This window comes from Pelecanus crispus, chromosome 11 (genome assembly GCF_030463565.1).
Source record: "Pelecanus crispus isolate bPelCri1 chromosome 11, bPelCri1.pri, whole genome shotgun sequence".
NCBI classification, from domain to species: Eukaryota; Metazoa; Chordata; class Aves; order Pelecaniformes; family Pelecanidae; genus Pelecanus; species Pelecanus crispus.
In genome coordinates this window covers 8472813-8491454 of record NC_134653.1, presented here as the reverse complement: position 1 = coordinate 8491454, position 18642 = coordinate 8472813, and the positions used below count along the sequence as shown (strand labels likewise).

Genomic DNA, 18642 nt, shown 5'->3' with positions numbered 1-18642 from the left:
AGGTGCTTTGGCATTTCACATGTCGTATGGGTCAAGACATAATAGCATTTCTAATTGTCAGCCACAGAATGAGACACACAAATAGTGAAAGGAGGAGGGAAATCCCTGTAGGGAGCACTCAAGGTTATCACTCCACTTCTCACAGAATTGAAAAACTAACTCACTGACATGAAAGACTGAGCTTCTTCTATAGTAATGTTCTCTAATGGAAAGGCACTGAAAGTTGTTCTGCCTTTTGTCCTGGATTTCTAATCTTTCATGTATTCTTTTCTTTCTTTGTCACAAGGTGGGTACATTACATTCTGTTCTGTGAACTCTAGCTCTAAATCCAAGTGTGTATTTCTGGCATGGTGACATATATATTCACATATATATGTGAATGTGTATGTGCATCTAGTACACACATGCAGTAATATAAATGACCGATGCAAACATGTATTTCTGGTTTATGTAACTGTATTGTAGAAAGAAGACAGAACTTTCCAATACTATAATGACAGTGAACTATCTGGTCAAAGGACACAATTTCCCGGCCAGCAACAGGGAAACTATTCACCTGCTACTGGACTTTAAAGTTTTGTAGGACTAAAAGGATTTCAAGGGGCTTCCATAAGCTTGTTGAATCTAGAAACCCACCAAAGCAGGCCCAAGTGTGGACTGTAATAATTATCTATACTGCAGTATTTGGAGATGTAACGGGAAGTAGTTTATTGTGCTCCTGTGCAAAGCACTGAGACACCTGCAATGGGGTTTAGTAACTGCATCACAGCTACTGCACTGAAAGCTGTAGTCCGTGTGGGAAGTGGGCTAATGGAGTTAGCAGAGAGGAAATGTATCTCACTTGCTACAGAAAGAAGTGCAATATTAGGTCTTTTCACGGCAATATCTTGTTTTGCAAAAACACCAAATCTAAGAGGACTCAGAGTTTTGAAAAGAAACTTGAGCAATAAATATCCAGTTCTGAACATGTAGAAGTATTTGATGCTGTCGTGGTTTAGCCCCAGCCAGCAACTCAGCACCACGCAGCCGCTCGCTCACTCCCCCTGCCCCGATGGGATGGGGGAGAGAATCGGAGGAGTAAGAGTGAGAAACACTCCTGGGTTGAGATAAGAACAGTTTAATAATTGAAATAAAGTAAAATAGTAATGCTAATAATAACAATATAATAATGATAATAATAATAATATACAAAGCAAGTGATGCACAATGCAATTGCTCACCACCCGCCGACCGATACCCAACCAGTCCCCGAGCAGCGATCGCTGCCCCCCGGCCAACTCCCCCCAGTTATATACCGAGCATGACGTCACATGGTATGGAATAGCCCTTTGGGCAGTTTGGATCAACTATTCTGGCTGTGCCCCCTCCCAGTTTCTTGTGCACCTGGCAGAGCATGGGAAGCTGAAAAGTCCTTGACTGGCATAGGCAGTACTTAGCAACAACTAAAACATCAGTGTGTTATCAACATTCTTCTCCTACTAAATCCAAAACACAGCACCATGCCAGCTACTAGGAAGAAAATTAACTCTATCCCAGCCGAAACCAGGACAGATGCATTGCAATATATTTTATATATATGCCAACTTTAAAATATATTGGCGTGTATTTTGCATATCTCTAGCCAAATTTAGTGCTTTGTGTTGCTCTTGGAATTGGGCAAAATTCTTTCAACTTCAAGGAGAGATGCATTAATAAGAATTGAGTAATAAAGGTGAAGGTCTGAGGGTTTGTTCTCCATGCAAGTAACCTATTTCACTTCTGAAATGTATTTCTAAGCCTGGCATTTTGGGCTAAATGTCTGTAGAGTACCAGGAAGATAATAGGTCCTGCAGTGGCTGACCCACTGTTTCACTGGGTGGAGTTTAGTATCAGGGTGACAGGTAGCTTGTGTGTATTCCTGGAAAAGTCTCCTATTCCTGTCCTTTAGTCACCACCAGCATAGAGGAACGCTGGAGGCAGTAAATTCTGCTTTAAGTATCTGATGTTCTTTGAAAGTTCCTGCAGTGAATCTCTCTGACACAGTTAGTTTTTACAGTGAGTACCTCTACAGTAAGTTCTGTTTTCCTTCTGCTAGAAGGAAGATCATCCTAATTAACAATTCTCAGAAAAGTAGTGTATCATTTAGATGATCTAGAGAAATCCTGAATTTATTCAGATCAATGGCAAAAATCCTGTTGACTTAAAAGAGAATACATTTTTCATTTATGATTTTCACAGAACAGCCTAGGATATGGAAAGACGAAGGGAGTATGTCTCTTAACAATTGGTTTCTTCTAATATTCTATCTGTATTTTATCCATTAAAGCTATATAAGATGAGAATATTAAGAATGTCTGAAGTATGTTGCACAAAATCCTCATGCTGCAATATCCCTGGATGCTGTGACTTTTAAATTCTACAGGTAAACCTGAGTTTCGTATTTTTTTTCCTGTAACTGGTTCATTGCCTCTCTTCCCCCCTAAATTTCCGGATACTAACACTTGCCAGATACCAAGTTTCTTGAACTGTGCTTAAAAATTTTGGAGTTCAGTTTGTGGCACATGTCTAATCAGTAGCCAGGAGACTTAAAAGTCAGAAGTAGAGAACAGACTTGCAGTCAGAAGTAGACATTAAAGATTAAGAGTCTGTTCATATCTGATTACTTCAGTAAACATGTTAAGAAGGACACTGAACGAAATTCATAATTAGTCTTCATTGCTGGTGAATAGTTCTATAGTTTTGCTAGACTTGTTATGATACAAGTGAAATTGGTCCTTTTGACAAAGTAATGCATTCTTAAGGAATTACTCTTTTTTTTTTTTTTTTTTTTTAAACTTCTAGGAGTTGTAAATGGCAGCCCAAGTAGCATTTTCTTAGATGCAAATGAATTAAATAAACTAGTATAATCTAGCTAATTTAACTAATACCCTGATACAAATAATAGTCTCACCTGATGCTTATGTCCCATTGTGATGCACAGACATAGAGGAATACACAATTTCTGCCTGGTGACATTTTACAATCTGAGAAAGGCTAGGAGGAAAGGGAATAATGTGTTAATTTTATAAACAGAGAAAGGAGGTGTAGAGAAATTAAAGATCATTTTTTTTTCAAATGTCCCTAGGGCCAAACTGTAAAATTTAGGTACTTACTGACAAAGCTGGACAGTTAAATGCTTAACTTCCATTACAATAAGACCTGAATTTCTAAGTCACCTATAAAATTTGGCTAAACCTGTATCTGTAGGTCTAGGCTAAGTTGAGCCTTTCAGATAATTAGGCCAATATTTCACTGAACATCTGGACAATAGTGAACAAAACCGAAGTATAAAGAAAAAGAAAAAAGCCTATCTTTCATCTAAAGTCACTTGTACACTGCCTTTCACCTTAAAAATGAAGCACAGTCTCCTAATTTATTTAAAAGTTTTTGCAAGGTTGTGTTAGTGATAGTGGCCAGACAGAAGTGTGTTAGCAAAGTTTTATGTCAGATCTGCTGAATTCCAGACCTTCATCCAAAACACAAAAACTTTATATTATTGAGAATCCAACTGCATTTTACATACATATTGAAGTTCCAGTATTAGGTATTACAGTTGCACATCAAAGATAAAGACAGATAGCAGCTAGCATGCAAATGCTGTTTCCAAAGAGAATAAAGACCTTTTGAAGGCAGTAGAAACTGCCAAAGTTAAATTAAAAATTAAAAATCCATTCTGTGGGCCACAGAGATGCTAGGCTGCCTGACAGCCGCAGAACCAGAAAGTTTTAAAAAACCTCTCAAATGCAATAGTAAGTTATCTGTACTTGCTGTGCTTCCCCCTCTACCCCAATCAACTTCTATGCCACAGTGAAATATAATCACTGTGCCTATAAACTGTTCATCTTGGTCATAAGGAAAAAAAACCCTCCTTGCAACTGTTTTTTTAAACATCTCAAATTATCAAGCATTCAGCTTGCTTATGCCTTAACATGTAATATACTGGTGTAAAAATGATCTACTTTCTCAATTTTTTAATGCTTTATGATTTATTATTTATGATAATGTATTGCTGCATGTTAGTCACTCAAAATGGAGATTGATATGGCCTTCAACATGAAAAAACACTGGCTGCAGTCACAAGCAGTGTTTCAATAAATTATTATGTCCATTAAATTTAGGTCTCAGAATCTGGAAGTGGGGTAAAGTGGGGTAACTTGTGGTGTTTGGAGTTTTTTTTGAAAGCACTGAAGTACCAGAGAAAAATATTAAGGATGTTAAGAAGGATGGTGGATAATACCTGCCTCTCTCCATGTCCGTCCTCCCTTCCTCCACATTTATGCCCCTATTGTGCACTAACTGACATTTCTGAGCGTCTTGGTTGGGATTCTTTCCTGTTTTACTGACCTCCCCTGTCAAAAAGAAACAGTATAGTAATAACAGACAGTACTTCTGTTGTCATAAGCAATTTTCTGCCATATACCTTACAGAACTTTGGAAGTCAGATGTTTATTGCTTGCTGCTGCTTGTATTACTTCTCAGCTTGCCTGAATAAGAGATTATGACAAAACCTATCTATAATTAAGCAAAACCCTGAAGCTATACATTGCTTGAATTTGAAAAGCAGCAATGCCTTTATCACTGTCATGCATGGAGTCAAAACCTGTTTGGGAACAGCTCTGAATTGTAAAGTGGGTTTTAAAATGGGCATCAGAATTTTGAAGTTTATTTTTAAGTAATGTGAGGTTATTTTCATAGGGTAGCATCAGAATTCATATTATAGAGCATGGAATCAAGCTGTATAAAAGCAATAGACTACTGTTGTCCTACAGTATGGTGACAGGCCTTAAGGATGGGCAAAACCAGCATTTTACCATTATTTTATTAAGTTTTTTCATAATGCTTCACATGACAGTCAGGAGAAATGAACTATAATGTGATACAGATGTGACTGAACAGTCTTACATGTAGAGAAAAAAATTTTGGTACATTATTGCATATAAGTTTCAATATTTCTTGGACTTATGTGGCCTGGAAAGACACTGTGTTGAGAGATGAGATGTTCCTAGTGTGCTTGCATGGTCGTCCTCATTGCAGCATTTTAATTTTAACCAGAATTTTAATCAACAGAATGATTAAGCAATGATGTCCTGTTGATTTCATTGGGAGTTAGATGTCTACCCAGGAATTAGTGAGTAGGGACTTTTTTCCCATTCTTTTCCATTCAACCAGGAAGCAGTACAGTCTCTTGAGACTGGTTTCCAGACAAAAGGAGTTCAGACAGAAATTGGAGCTTCCGGTCACTCCGTTTGTCCTCTGTGTTCTCTCCCCTTGAAGAAGCAATATGAGCTGCATCTCTCACTTGCGTGGCTTAACATCGTCTGCAGTTGGCTTCGAGTAACTTGACTTTCAAACAGGCCATTGCTGGAGGAGTTGAACAAATAAACTGGACTTCCAAAACAATCAGATTTAGCTATCACTGTGATACACACTCCTTGAAACTTGCTAAATCATTCTGTAACATAAAGCAATTCACACGTTGACTGGGAAAAAAAGCTAAAAATCTTTTCAATGACTTACTCTTTATCCCTTATTTTTATTCATTATTATTAAAAACGTTATGTATTTTGTAGTAATAGCTACTCACCCTGTGGCAAAATGTCTTTAATTTCCATGTGTATAAACTTTCTAAAAAATCTGAAATTCTACTGAAAGGTTTTAGAGTCCTAAGAGCAGCCTCTGCTGATGCCTTAGGAAATTGTTTCTCTATTTTTCCAGGAGAGGTAACAGTTTTCATTGTGTATCTGCGAGAAGGTTGCAAGAACTTCTCAGTTGATGTTTGCACTTGGACAAACAGACACGCCTTCGCAGATTATAAATGTAAAAGTAATTGTGATCAGCATTAAAAATATTGGATACCATGAACAATATAGCTAAAACCACGATGGTCTTGCGGTCCGACAATAGTCTTATAGTACTCTCAAAAAATTTCTGAAGCTCCTTCTTAAAATGTCTCTGTCCCTTTCCCCTCCCTCCTCAGTTTGAATACTGATCTATAACTTGACCCACACCTCATTTTTGTGACATTATCTTTTAGCTCAACTAGCTAGTTGGCCCAGGCCAGCGGCATCCCAGGCTGCATTAGCAGCAGCGTGGCCGGCCGAGGGGAAGCGATGGTCCCCTTTGCTCGGCACTGGTTGGGTCACACCGGGAGACCGTGTCCAGTTTAGACCCCCCCAGTACAGGAAAGACGTCGACAAGCTGGAGCGAATTCAGCAGAAGAGAACACGGAGCTGGAGCCAGGCTCTTAGGACAAGGGACAACGGGTGCACGTTGAAGCAAGAGAAGTTCCGACTGGACACACGGAGAGGCTTCTTCCCCGCGGGGACACGGGGCGGGCGGCACAGGCTGCCCAGGGAGGCTGTGCGGTCTCCATCCCTGGAGGTTTCCAGGCCCCAGGGGGTCTCCATCCCAGGAGGTTTCCAGCGGACCAGGGCTTTCCCTGAGCCACCCGGCCCGCCGCCGCTCCGAGCAGCCGGCTGGACTGCACACCGGCTCTCCCGGCGGACGGGCCTCCCGCGCCGCCAGCCTTTCCCGCGCCGCCGCCAGCCTTTCCCGCGCCGCCCCGCGCCGCCGCCAGCCTTTCCCGCGCCGCCCCGCGCCCCCCCGCGCAGCCTCGGCCCCCGGGGCCGCGCGGCGTCAGCGCCGGCTGCAGCCAACCAGCGCGCGCGGCGCGAGCCGGGCGCCCCCCCGCCCCGCGCGCCCGCCCTGCCCATAAAAGCGGCGGGCCGGCGGGGAGCGCGGGAGCGGCGCGTGGCGCGGGACGAGGCGCGAGGGGACGGGGCGGCGGGAGCGGGCTCCTGTCAGCGCGGCGGCGGCGGCGGCGGCGGGACCGGCTCGGCCCCACCCCCCCCCCCCCGCCCCGGCGTCCCCTCCGAGCCGTCGGCCCGCTCGCCAGCCGGGATGTTGCCTGTGGTCGCCGGGCTCTTGCTCGCCGTAGCCGCGGGCGGCCGGGGGGCGGCGGCGGGGGACCAGGAGAGCCCGGCGGGGAGCCGCTTCGTGTGCACCTCGCTGCCGCTGGACACCGCCGGCGCGGGCTGCCCGCTGCCCTCCGTGCCCGTGGAAGGCGGCGCGCTGCCCCCCGAGGAGGAGCTGAAAGCCACGGTGCTGCAGCTGCGGGAGACCGTCCTGCAGCAGAAGGAGACCATCGGGAGCCAGCGGGAGGCCATCCGGGAGCTCACCGGCAAGCTGAGCCGCTGCGAGAGCGCCGACGGCAAGTCCGCCGCGGGGACGTGGAAGAAGGAGCTGGGCAAGGGCAAGGACACCATGGGCGACCTGCCGCGGGACCCGGCGCAGGTCATCGACCAGCTGAGCCGCACCATGCAGACCCTGAAGGACCGGCTGGAGAGCCTGGAGGTAGGGCCGGGGCGCGGGGCGGGCCGCGCTCCCTGCACACCCGCGTGGAAACTTGGAGCGAGCTGGCGGGTAGCCCTGGCTTTGGACCGCTGCGCGCACACGGCCAGCGCGCTTAATCTGTGCGGAGATAAAGCCAAAGCGGCCGAGCCCTGGGAGTGAGCGGCTTGCCTTGTTTTCTTGATTATTTATCTGCTCGCCTGAATGGTAAAAAACGCGAAGGGCTCCTCTGTGAACGTGCTCTCCCGCTGCATGGGGGGAGATTACGGTCTTCCTGCGTGTCGCCAGCTTAGTTTCTGTATTAATGTCTCTAAATCTCCCTTTCTGGAATGTGGCTTCATGGGGTTTGAGGTATAAAGCTGACGCCTTGGGCAGTAAGACCTTGGCGTATGGCGCTGAACGGACCAGCGGTAACGAGGAGACTGTGTTGGGCAGATTGCGAAGAGAAGATGATGTATTTAGAGCTGACATAGAATAAAAAGAGCCTAATTCTGTATGCCTGTGAGTAGAAAGGGGATTTGGTCCAAGTCCACCGATAAGTGATTTCCACGAGCCTTTGGACAGTGCCCGTGGTTGAGTGGCACGCATGGAAATAGATTGTAGAGAGTATTCCCACAGGAATCGTGCTGGATGTTGCATTTTGCTTTCCACACCCGGAGAGCTATATGCATGTCCTCCTGCTGTCCTCCAAACAGTCAGTGATGTTGTGAGGATGGCGAGTAACTTTCTAAAGGTTATTCTGTGAGGTCTAAACGCTCTGGACTGCTTTTCAAGTACAGTTTTGAATGATCTGGTAGTGTAATGCCCTTTTATTACTGTTGCTGTCTTTTTGAGGCATTTTTTTCAGGGTTCTAGAAGGGAAACTCCACTAGAATAATGCGGTAGGTGGAACCGTTGGTTTCTTAGTATCCTTAAAGATACCAGTGTTACTTGAGAGAATGTGGGGTTTTTTTTTGCAGTTTAAATAAGAATACTTTCACTGGCTAATACTTACAGTTGACCTAAAGAGCATCTGACTTCTTTACTCTGCAAACCAAAACTGAGGAACCTTTCATTTGGTAAATTTGCTTTTGAAGTAGCTTAACTTTTTATTTAAAAAGAAGTAATAGTTTTTCTGTTTACTTAAGTTGGCAATGTCACTTGCAGCAAGTAAAGCAAAAATTGACTAATGTGCCACATGTACCCGTACTAATGGAAGCGTATCAGACCTGCCTTCCTACATTGATTTTATTGAACTTAAATGTATGAAGGCTCCTTCATATGAAACTCTGGAAGCCTCTAACAAAAGTGCCCTTTTGTTTCAGGACCTGTTTTGCTACAGTGCTGATAAAAGCACTGAGCATGACAAGTGCTAGAAAGCAGTGCCTCTTTTGTACTTGCTGGAGAACTCAGTGATCTTGCTTTCTTCCCTTTGAATCAGGAGTATATCTGCATTTCACAGTTTCTGTTTTAGAAATGACAAGTTTTTTCTTCCCATTTCCCCTAAAGCACCAACTCCGAGCCAACGTGTCGTACGCAGCACTGCCTAATGACCTTCGAGAGATGCTTCAGCGGAGGCTCGGAGACCTGGAACGCCAACTCCTGAGCAAAGTGGCCGAGCTTGAGGATGAGAAGTCTTTGCTTCATAATGAGACGTCAGCCCATCGGCAGAGGACAGAGACAGCCTTGAATGCATTGCTAGAAAGAGTGTCTGAATTAGAAAAAGGTAATGTGCACAGAATCAAACCGCTTCCAATGTGCTCATTAATTTTCTTTACTCCGTCCTTCTAGTGCAGTAGTCTAAATGTGGGCCTCGAGGGAAAGGCAGTTAATGTGCTGGACTAAATAGCAGGTGACAGTGCAAATACTTGGATTCCCTTTTTCCTTTTGTCACAGGCTTCCTGCCTGACAGGCCTCAGCATGGCTTTGGCTTTCTGTCTCTTAATTTGGCATATGTGGGTGGTTAGGATGAAACTTACTGTTTGTGGGATGGAAAGATACATAAGGAGGCAAGTGGAAATAGGAGGAAGTATGACATTTGTGTCAGGTAAATACCTAGAAAATGTCAAGTACGCATCTAAGTAGAGCTGCCTTTCTTTATTTGGACTGAAAATCATATGGGCCAAATTTAATTAGCACAGCTGCCTTTGATGTAATGAATGGCATTTTACACCAGAACCATTTCCTGCTGCTTTAGAAGCATTGCTGGTGGTCTTTCCTTTTGTTGCTGGTTACGCCTTTGGGTAACTGCAGATACTTTGAATTGTGTCCTATCCCAAGCATATAGGGATTCAGAGTTTACAGTACATTACGCATGGTGCCACTGGGGGACACTCTCTTAATCCTAGTCATTTATTCAGATACTTAGATTAATTATTACTGAGATCTCTGAGTAGAGTCTGTTTATTTGAGTTACAAATGTCCATGGAAATGAGCTAAAGAACAGAACTATCTGTATCAACTACACACACCTACAGAGTGGACTGTGTAGGACTAGAGTACCAGTAAATATCACTGCCCGATCTTTAAATGATTTGCCAAGGTGAATAGGTTCTCCGCTTAAAAGCGGCTTAATGGACATGCTTTCAAAATGGTGCAAACATAGCTCATGAATTTTAAAATGCAGCCTGATGGATCCATTTGTGTAATATTGTATTTTTTTTTTTAATTTAAAAAGTGTAAGGAGGGGAAAAGGGAAGGAGGAAGAAGAGATCTTCTACTGCCTCTGTCATTTAGTATTTCCTGAGAGCTAAGATGAAGCCTAAACTGCAACTAAAGTTCTGGAGAATTAGCTTGTTAATGTCTTATGTGGCAAGTGTTGCTAGTCCTTGTCTCTGGAAGATGTGACTCATATCAGCAAGTCATCAGAAAGAGAAAGGGAGTAGTGGGAGAACAAGAATGTGTAATTCAATTAGGTTAAAAATAGCCTGCTTCCACCTTTATTTCTTGTGCGGGGAGAGAGGGCTGTCTTATAAGTCTCCAAGGAAGTGAAGAATTTGGGCCAGGAGCCACGACACAGGCTTTCTTTTAGTTGTGTAATTTACTCTCTATTACAGTGCAGCTCAGCTGTTCTGTGCCTTTGGTTCCTCTGTCAAATCAAAGTGAGAGTAATAATGATCTAAGAACTTAATGATTTTAATGCAGACAGTATTTGAAGTGATTTGACCTCTTTTGAAAATAGTATTTCTGTTGTGCTTTTATTTTAAATGCCATATTGTTTAGCATCTCTTCCTGACAACTAACTAGAGTGTCATAAGCTCCTCATTGTCCTGAGACTAAATAATGGAGGAAAAACTAACCTTATGAGGTGACACGATGAACTTTGGAATTTTTATCTGTTGTGACAGCTGTCTTTACTTACCAGTGGGGCAGAAGAGTTTGAAGTTTGTGCAACTGTTGTGATTCCCAAAGTCTTGGTAATTCTTTCACCGGTTGTCTCCATTGACAGCAGTAGATGATGCATTAAAAAGCAGGACTGGGTGGAGGAATAATCCTGCAACTAATAGTGCCTGGACTTAAGTGTGATTCCTAGCTTTGCTGGAGACATGAACAGGTCACTTGCTATATCTAAATCTATTTTCTCCATCTCTAAAAGGGAATAACAATATTTCTTGCCCATGTTGGCCAAAAATAATTCAGATCCTTTAGGAAAAGGATTGTCTTATCCTGTGCATGTGCCCATTGCCTAGAATAGGAGGATCTTGTTACTATTTGGAGTGGTGGATGCTTTCAAGTCATGAGAACAAACAAAAAAAAAAAATCATTATTGTTTGTTCTTTTCCAACCCATTATTGCTTCGTTAAGCTCTTTCAGAGTGATTAATGCTCTTAATGGAGTATATGTTTCTTTTTTTGTATGTGAGATTGGTTGTACCAGCCTAGTAGAGGTTGCTCAATATTATCCCTAAGACCCTGGGTTTTGTGTGTGTTGTAGGTTTTTTGGGGTTTTTTTTGGTTTTTTTTGTTTTTTTTTTTTTTTGCTTAAAACTTAGAATATTTCAGGTTTTGCTCTGTAAGTTCCTCAAGACAGATGCAAGCATCAGACAAACTTCTTCTTCCACCCCCTCGTTCTGTGAAAAATGCAGTCAAAACACTTAAGTTGCTTCTGAGAATGGGAACTGAGAGAATGCCAACGGCTTAAAAATTACATATGAAAATTGTGGCAACCTTTTGTGACAACAGTTCTTCATTTAGATTGGAGTGCAAAGTTTGGCGAGGGGATTAAATATGTTTCAGCAATGTGACTAAGGGAAATGAGTGGGACTCAGAAGAACAGGGTGCTATAAAGTTGAGGGTGACATTCTACTACAGAACTGTGGGGTTTTAATTTGTGGCACAACGTGGGATTTCTCTCTTCTTAATATTTAAGTCTAGAAAACTACTTGTAAGCAACTACAGCAGAAGTATACACAAACTATATAATACAGAGTATTGCAACTTTAGAAAATTTTGGTCTTGAGTTCTCAATTTCATAAACATCTCTGGAATATCTCGCTGTTTTTATCTCATCTTTTAGAAAAAGCTAAATAATTTCTGCTTTTATATTAAAACAAGTGTCTAATGTTTTTGTAGTTCATAACTTTATATTGCATTTTTTTTCAGGTCACTTTGAAGTTCAGCTTTATATTTTTGTTCAGCTCTCCTCCCGATTTGTCTATGGGACAGAAATCAGTTCTACCAATTTTAACTCTGTTTTCCTGAATATGTCAGCTTTTTCTTATTTCAGGCTGGCCACCCAAAATGAGAGCATCAACCCGTTTCTCAGCCTGCTATCTGTAAAATGGGGATGCTGCTGCTAGCTCCCTCTGTAGCAGTAGTAGGAAAAGAAATACTGGTTTTTGAAGCACTGTCATGCTTTAATCAGGAACATACCACAGAATCCATGTTTAGTACAGTAAATATCTTTTAAAACAGTTTGAATTGTTTGAAATAGGCAGGCCATGAAGTAAGCAATGAAGAAAGGAAATATTTAACAGCCTCTCATTAGTTGTCTGCCATATATTCTTTTGCTCTAAGTGAACAGGAAAAATAAGCTAAGAAATTAGCATGATATGTATAAAATCTAGTTGTATTTTTGTGCTGCAAAATCAATATTCAGTAATACTACTTCAATATATTTTTTATGTACCTCTCTAAAGTGATTAAAATTCCAAAGATTCCCAATATCAATTATATTGTTTCTTAACCTGAATTACAAATACATTGTTTTGTTTAATGTTAAAGGTTTTTCTTCCTCAATGTAATTCTAGGTAACAGTGCATTTAAGTCGCCTGATGAATTCAAAGTCTCCCTTCCTCTTCGCACAAACTACTTATATGGCAAGATCAAGAAGACTCTGCCAGAGCTGTATGCTTTTACTGTATGCTTGTGGTTGAGATCGAGTGCCTCTCCTGGAATTGGCACTCCATTCTCATATGCTGTTCCTGGGCAGGCTAATGAAATTGTCCTCATAGAATGGGGGAATAATCCAATTGAACTTCTAATTAATGATAAGGTGAGAATTGACTAACTCTTCTTTATTGTCTACGTGATCAGAATAAGGCCCGAACCCTTGGTACCTCTCTAGTAACTCATTCTCGCTGAGAGAAGCCAGCTCTGGGCTTTTGAGGTGGTAGTGTCTACTTGTCTGTTGTTGTCCATCTGTCTGTTGCAAGTTCATAAAAGTACTCAAAAAAAGTCAAATGGTACCTATATTTGCATGTTGAGACAAAGCAGCATGACATCTACATGTGCACACACTTATGCTTGTCCTCTGAATGTACAAGCAGATCTTGGCTTCTTGTTTGTTTTATGAAACAAAAGCAATATTTGAAGTCACACTGTTGCAAAGCCTGTGAGATCTAAACCAGTTGCAGTATTTCTGTCTTTCTAATCTAGAAGTGCAGATATGTTCAAATGAATTTGGCAGAAGACAGAGAGCAAAAAGCATGTAATTCTGGTTGGTTTTGTTTATGTTTAAGTGACTGAACATCAGTTTAAATACAACTTTTTCAGACTTTAGATACAAAAAGCAACAATTGCCGTGCACTACTTCATATCGCTGGTGGTTTCTGACAAGCTTCAGAATGAGGCTTGAGGAAAACAAGACCCATTAAAACTTGGCATTAAACCAGATTATAAATACTTCCTTTCTCCCCACCTTCAGTTTGGGCTAGCTATGAAATGTAAATAGCTGATGGTGGCTAAGTGACTTGATTTGAATCGGTGTGAGCAAAACTAGATTCTTAACTTGGCCAGGCTGCGATGTAGCATAGCATGCCTTCAGGCACCGTCCCTTGTTTTCTTTGGCCTGTTAGGTTTCCTAGTAACTCACTGCTCTCTGAGGGATCAGGTGTTTACAGCTCTACAACACAACTCGGGTGGTTCAGTCATGTGGCTAGGACTTTTAACAGTCCTATCATCTTCCCAAATAAATAAAAGGGAAAAGCCAATTATTTTTAATGGTTTGTGGAAGAGAAGGAAACTTGAGTCTGCTTATCCTTAGCAATAACTTTGGCTTCAATATTATGTCGGTACTACTAATGTTCCGTGAGGCTTTTCTGTCTCCCACATCACAGCTGTTCCATAGCCTGCTGCATTTGTGTCTTTATGTTGACTTGAGTAAGTTTTCAGATCAAATTCCTAAAGGAGCATAATTGCTCCTTATTTGGAGCTCTACGTAGCAGTTCCCACAAGTTTTACTGGAAGCAGGCAGATCATTTGTCAGAGTTGTTACTGCAAATGGTGCAGGCAAACCCCAGATTTTAAGAGAAATTTAACATGAGCTCTGGATGGAAAGTTAGGACTAAGCACTGAGATTTAAACAATAAATGCCACAGATGCAGGATCAGTGGATTGATGGCAGCTTAGACTCTGGTACTTGTGTCACTTGATTCTAGATGAAACAAAGGCTCACATCTAGAATAAAAAGCATGCCTGTATTCCTGAATTCTGGAGAGCTGGGACAAAGTAGAAAGATGTGGACTAACTTCTGCCTCTGAAGTCTTTCACTTCTGAGGCCAGATGTACTGTCCCTTTTTAAATGTTGTGCCTGAACTTGTAGGCTTGGTTTGCAACATGTATTACTCTTTGGTTGTTGTAGGTTGCCCAGCTCCCTCTCTTCATTAGTGATGGAAAATGGCATCATATCTGTATAACATGGACAACCAGAGATGGAATGTGGGAGGCTTTTCAGGATGGAGAGAAGCTTGGCACTGGGGAGAATCTTGCTCCTTGGCACCCAATTAAACCTGGAGGTGTCTTGATCCTGGGTCAGGAACAGGTGAGTGAATGACAGTACGTTCCAGGGTTTTAAAAAAAAAAAAAATCTCCCCAAACAAACAACATCTGTAAGAAAACTTCTTTGTTAAACACTTGGTCCTGTTTTACACACAGTATCAGAAAGATTAAAACAAAGCAACAAATACTTAATGCAATCACACATTGGTATATTTTGTTTCATTTATGAAATATTCAGAATATTCATGTTGCAGCTATTCCTATTCCCACTCTTAATACTACAGTGTGTGACTTTGTCAGTGATCTGAATAATGCCTTAAATTAAATTCTTTGAGCTAGATTGCTGGTAACTAGCAATATAGCCGCTGAAGTTACAGAAAAGGGCAGAACTGGCCAGTGCTGTTGTATGAGCAGTCAAAAAGGAGCCTGCTGAAAGTGGAACAAGTATAATTGCTTTGATTTGTTGTACTTTTTTAAATTGAAGCCAAATGGACTATCCCTGTTAGCAGTTTACTGCTTTTCCCCCTTCCTTTCCTCTTTATCCCAAGAGCAGTAAGAACATGAGTCCTCAGGCCCTAGAATAGACCAAGGAAAGTATGTGTATGGGGGTGAGAGGACCAACAGCTATGGGTGCTGGAGTGCTTGTGGGTATATCAGGATCTTTTATAATTTGGCCTGCTACAGAGAACTCCCCTGCAGACTGAATTCTGCAGCTTTTCAGGTCTGTAACACATTTTTAGAATAGTGGAGTCTGTCACTCATTCAGAATTTGATGTCTACTTTAAAGATGAGTCTGAAGTCAAAGAGGCAAACTCCAAGTCAGACATTTGGTTTCTCATTAAAGATGTAGGTAAATAACTCTCCTAATGCAACCACTAATAAAGTTTGAATATTAGTACTGCCAACAGAAAGCATTCATGAGGTTAAGGATAAGTCCTTTTTGAATATGGAAGAAAAACCCCAAAGGATTTTGAATCTCACTCTTCTAGTTAACATCTCATTAAGCTATTGCCTATGAGTTGTTGTGGCTCTTCACATTTTTCTCTACCTGTTCTTTGTATGATTATAGATACACTAAAAAAAAAATTGTACTAAGTAGCAGGAAATAGCCTTTCTCCAGGATTCCCAGGTTCACAATGGGGCAATGAAAAATTAGTTTTGTCCTGATACTGGTTTTAATAGATACGTATCCATGACATAAATGACAGAATGGTAAATTCAGAATCCTAATGCATTCTGCATAGCAGATGCTCCAGCTCACTGTTAAGTGGCTGGCAGCTTTTCTGTAACTCTCATGCCATTTGCCTGTGCTATGCTTGGTTCCATCCTATGCTATCAGTTTCATGTTAGTGTGATCGCACAAAATGTGTGATTTCTGTCCTTGAGTAGTAGATGGAGCAAGCAAACACTTCTAGGCTTAGCAGTTAGGGTTAGTCATTTGGTACAACCAGAAGAAGGCTGTGTATCCGAAGATTGCATCTTACAGGCCCTGCAGGCGATTCAAAGGCTGCAGTTACAGTTTAATCTATAGCCATAAAGCTTTTGGAGTTATCTTACACATCTGTGCAGTTCTTGCTGAAGTTGTCCTCTGCCAAGCTTGCAAAATGGCTTCTAAATTAGCCTCAATATTTAACGCTGCCTTCCTGCTCAACTGCTCGGGCGCTGGGTTAGTGATGTATAGCCTTTGCGTGATGGTAGACAGACCCTACTGTTTGCCTTGAATTGTTTTGACACATTTCAGGTTGGAGCTTTTAACTGTTCCATAGAACATCAAAGTAGCCCTTCTAGAAACTTGGAGTTGTTTGTCTCTGTGACTTAGCTCTGCAGCTCCTTCTAGCAGTGTGGCTGGGGGGGAGGGTCTTAATGTTTGAAGAAGAAAGTGCTGAAATAACCTTCTCATCTAATCCTAACTCTTGTGTGCCTAAAGGACACGGTAGGAGGAAGATTTGATGCAACTCAAGCCTTCGTTGGGGAGATGAGCCAGTTCAATATATGGGACAGGGTCTTAAAAGCTGAAGACATCGTGAATATTGCTAACTGCTCTACCAACATGCCTGGCAACATCATACCCTGGGTTGATAACAACGTCGATGTGTTTGGAGGTGCTACCAAATGGCCTGTGGAGACATGTGAAGAGCGTCTGCTAGATTTATAGCTGCAATCGTTTCCCATTCAAGTGCCCCCTTTAGTAGGACAATCTTCTGTGCAATCTAAAGCACTTATTTTTTCGCTCTGCCCTTCCCCAATCTTAACTCCTCAAAAGAATAAAAAATTGAGTAAACTGCCTCAGTGCAAAGATAGCTGCTAGTCTGGGGCACTGAGGCTGACAATGAAAGAAGCTCTTCTTGGCTAGAGCAGCCCTTGCTTTCTTATGGCCTGATCCAAAAATATGCTTTGGCCTGCAGCAGCCTTTTGGTCAGGCCCGATTTCAGTACGTCAGTTCTTCTGGCAGGGAGGGGGAACAGCCGTGCACATGTTAACTATAGTACTCCTTTGGATCATGTGCCATGCTGACAAAGCTAAAGTTAACAGGCTAAATGTGAGTCCTTCCTTCCAGTCTAGTCTCCCCTTTGACTTGAAGCCATTCTTTTTTAGCCCTTTTTAAAGAAATCACTTAATCCTTACACTACAGTGGTTACGGTGCAACTATGGGTAGAGCAGAACAGCCACTGTCTGAGTGCAAGGGTCTTGCTTTTTAATTTGCAGATTAGAAATCCTTATTTTATGATAAGGAGGCAATGTATTTGAGACATGCTATTTTAGTTCAGTCTGAAGAATGGGCTGTGTAATCAGCACAGCTCCATTGAAACGGAGGTGGTTCAGGTAAGGTTCTGTCCCAAAGCCTGTCTTTCGCTAGCCAGGATCCCAGCGCAGATGGAGGGATGAAAGATTGTATTTGTATTTGCTGTAGGCTGAATGTACTGAATTTGTAGTGACCTGGCTTGTAAACTTTTCTCTATTGTTTCTCTTGCTTTAGTCAATGTCTTTATTTTTTTAAATATACAAGCTGTGATTAAGTGAATTTCCATTTTGTTTTGCTTTGAAAGGCCTTTTTATGAGCAAGTGCCAAAGTTCAGTTTCTGCTTGCTGAGAATTGCTATATATTTTTCCAGCATAAGTCTTCTGCACTGTTTTCTATGTTATTATAATGGTCCTATGTAATATGAAAATGTGCTGTTTTTTCAATTCTTGTTGACTGTCTCTTCTGTAAGCACTGGGCTGAGTACTATATTTTTTTATCATTTTCTCTCAATATTTTGCGAACGATGTTGCTGTTTCCTTGGCATTGATGTGATTACTTGGTTTGTGGCTCGCAGATAGCAAATGCACTGTACCGGGAAAGAGTTAATACTTTTGTTATTTAAAAGAACAGGGATTTAAAGGGGGGGGGGGAGGGGGAATTTATAAAGCTAAATATCATATTTTATTTTTCATATGTTTGAATTGTAAGAATAATATGGTGACAGTCCCATTTGTAGGATAAAGTTACATATTTCCATTAATATGTAGTATGCTGTTCTTAAAAGAAAATTCTTATAATGAACTTTTAATTAAAATGCACTGTAAAATGAGTCTTTTAATTCCTTTATAGTCACACAAGACACTGAATGTTCTCTTTCATAGCTGCTATGAGTTCAGCTGCTGTCTCTCTAGACTGATAGAAGTACAGTCCTGTAAGAAGTTATCTTTATTCCATAAATGTCTTGAATCACAGTCTTCAGCCAAAAGGGGCTTAGGTGTGCATTTAACCTTAACGGGGAGAGGCTCTCCGCAGCTGGATGCGGTGGGGTGTCTGAAGCTCAGGCTGAGACCTGTCTGACCGCTGCGATCTCATGGGCGCTACTCTAAGGCATGGCCTGGGGTACAGCAGTTTCACTGCAGTGGGGTGAGACAGAACATATGTTCATATTTGGGTTTTTTTTTTACAGTTGTGAGAAACTGAGACTATGACCCCTTCTGGGTGAAAGGACTAGTTGTACGCAACTTAAGTGTCCCAAACCAGTGTGAAAAGAACTGCTCAACGAGATAACTTGTTGAAATGTGATAGCAGAGGCACTGCATGAGTGCGAGTTGCGAA

General features: G+C 41.9%; 1 protein-coding gene across 1 annotated transcript; it reads left to right on the top strand.

Annotated features, from left to right (window-relative positions):
- Nucleotides 1–6918: 6918 nt before the first annotated feature.
- NPTX2 (neuronal pentraxin 2) lies at nt 6919–16719 on the top strand. The gene is made up of 5 exons (XM_075718818.1): nt 6919–7371; nt 8857–9073; nt 12596–12840; nt 14428–14607; nt 16492–16719. The coding sequence occupies exons 1-5, from the start codon at nt 6919–6921 to the stop codon at nt 16717–16719; spliced, it is 1323 nt and encodes a 440-aa protein (XP_075574933.1).
- Nucleotides 16720–18642: the final 1923 nt, after the last annotated feature.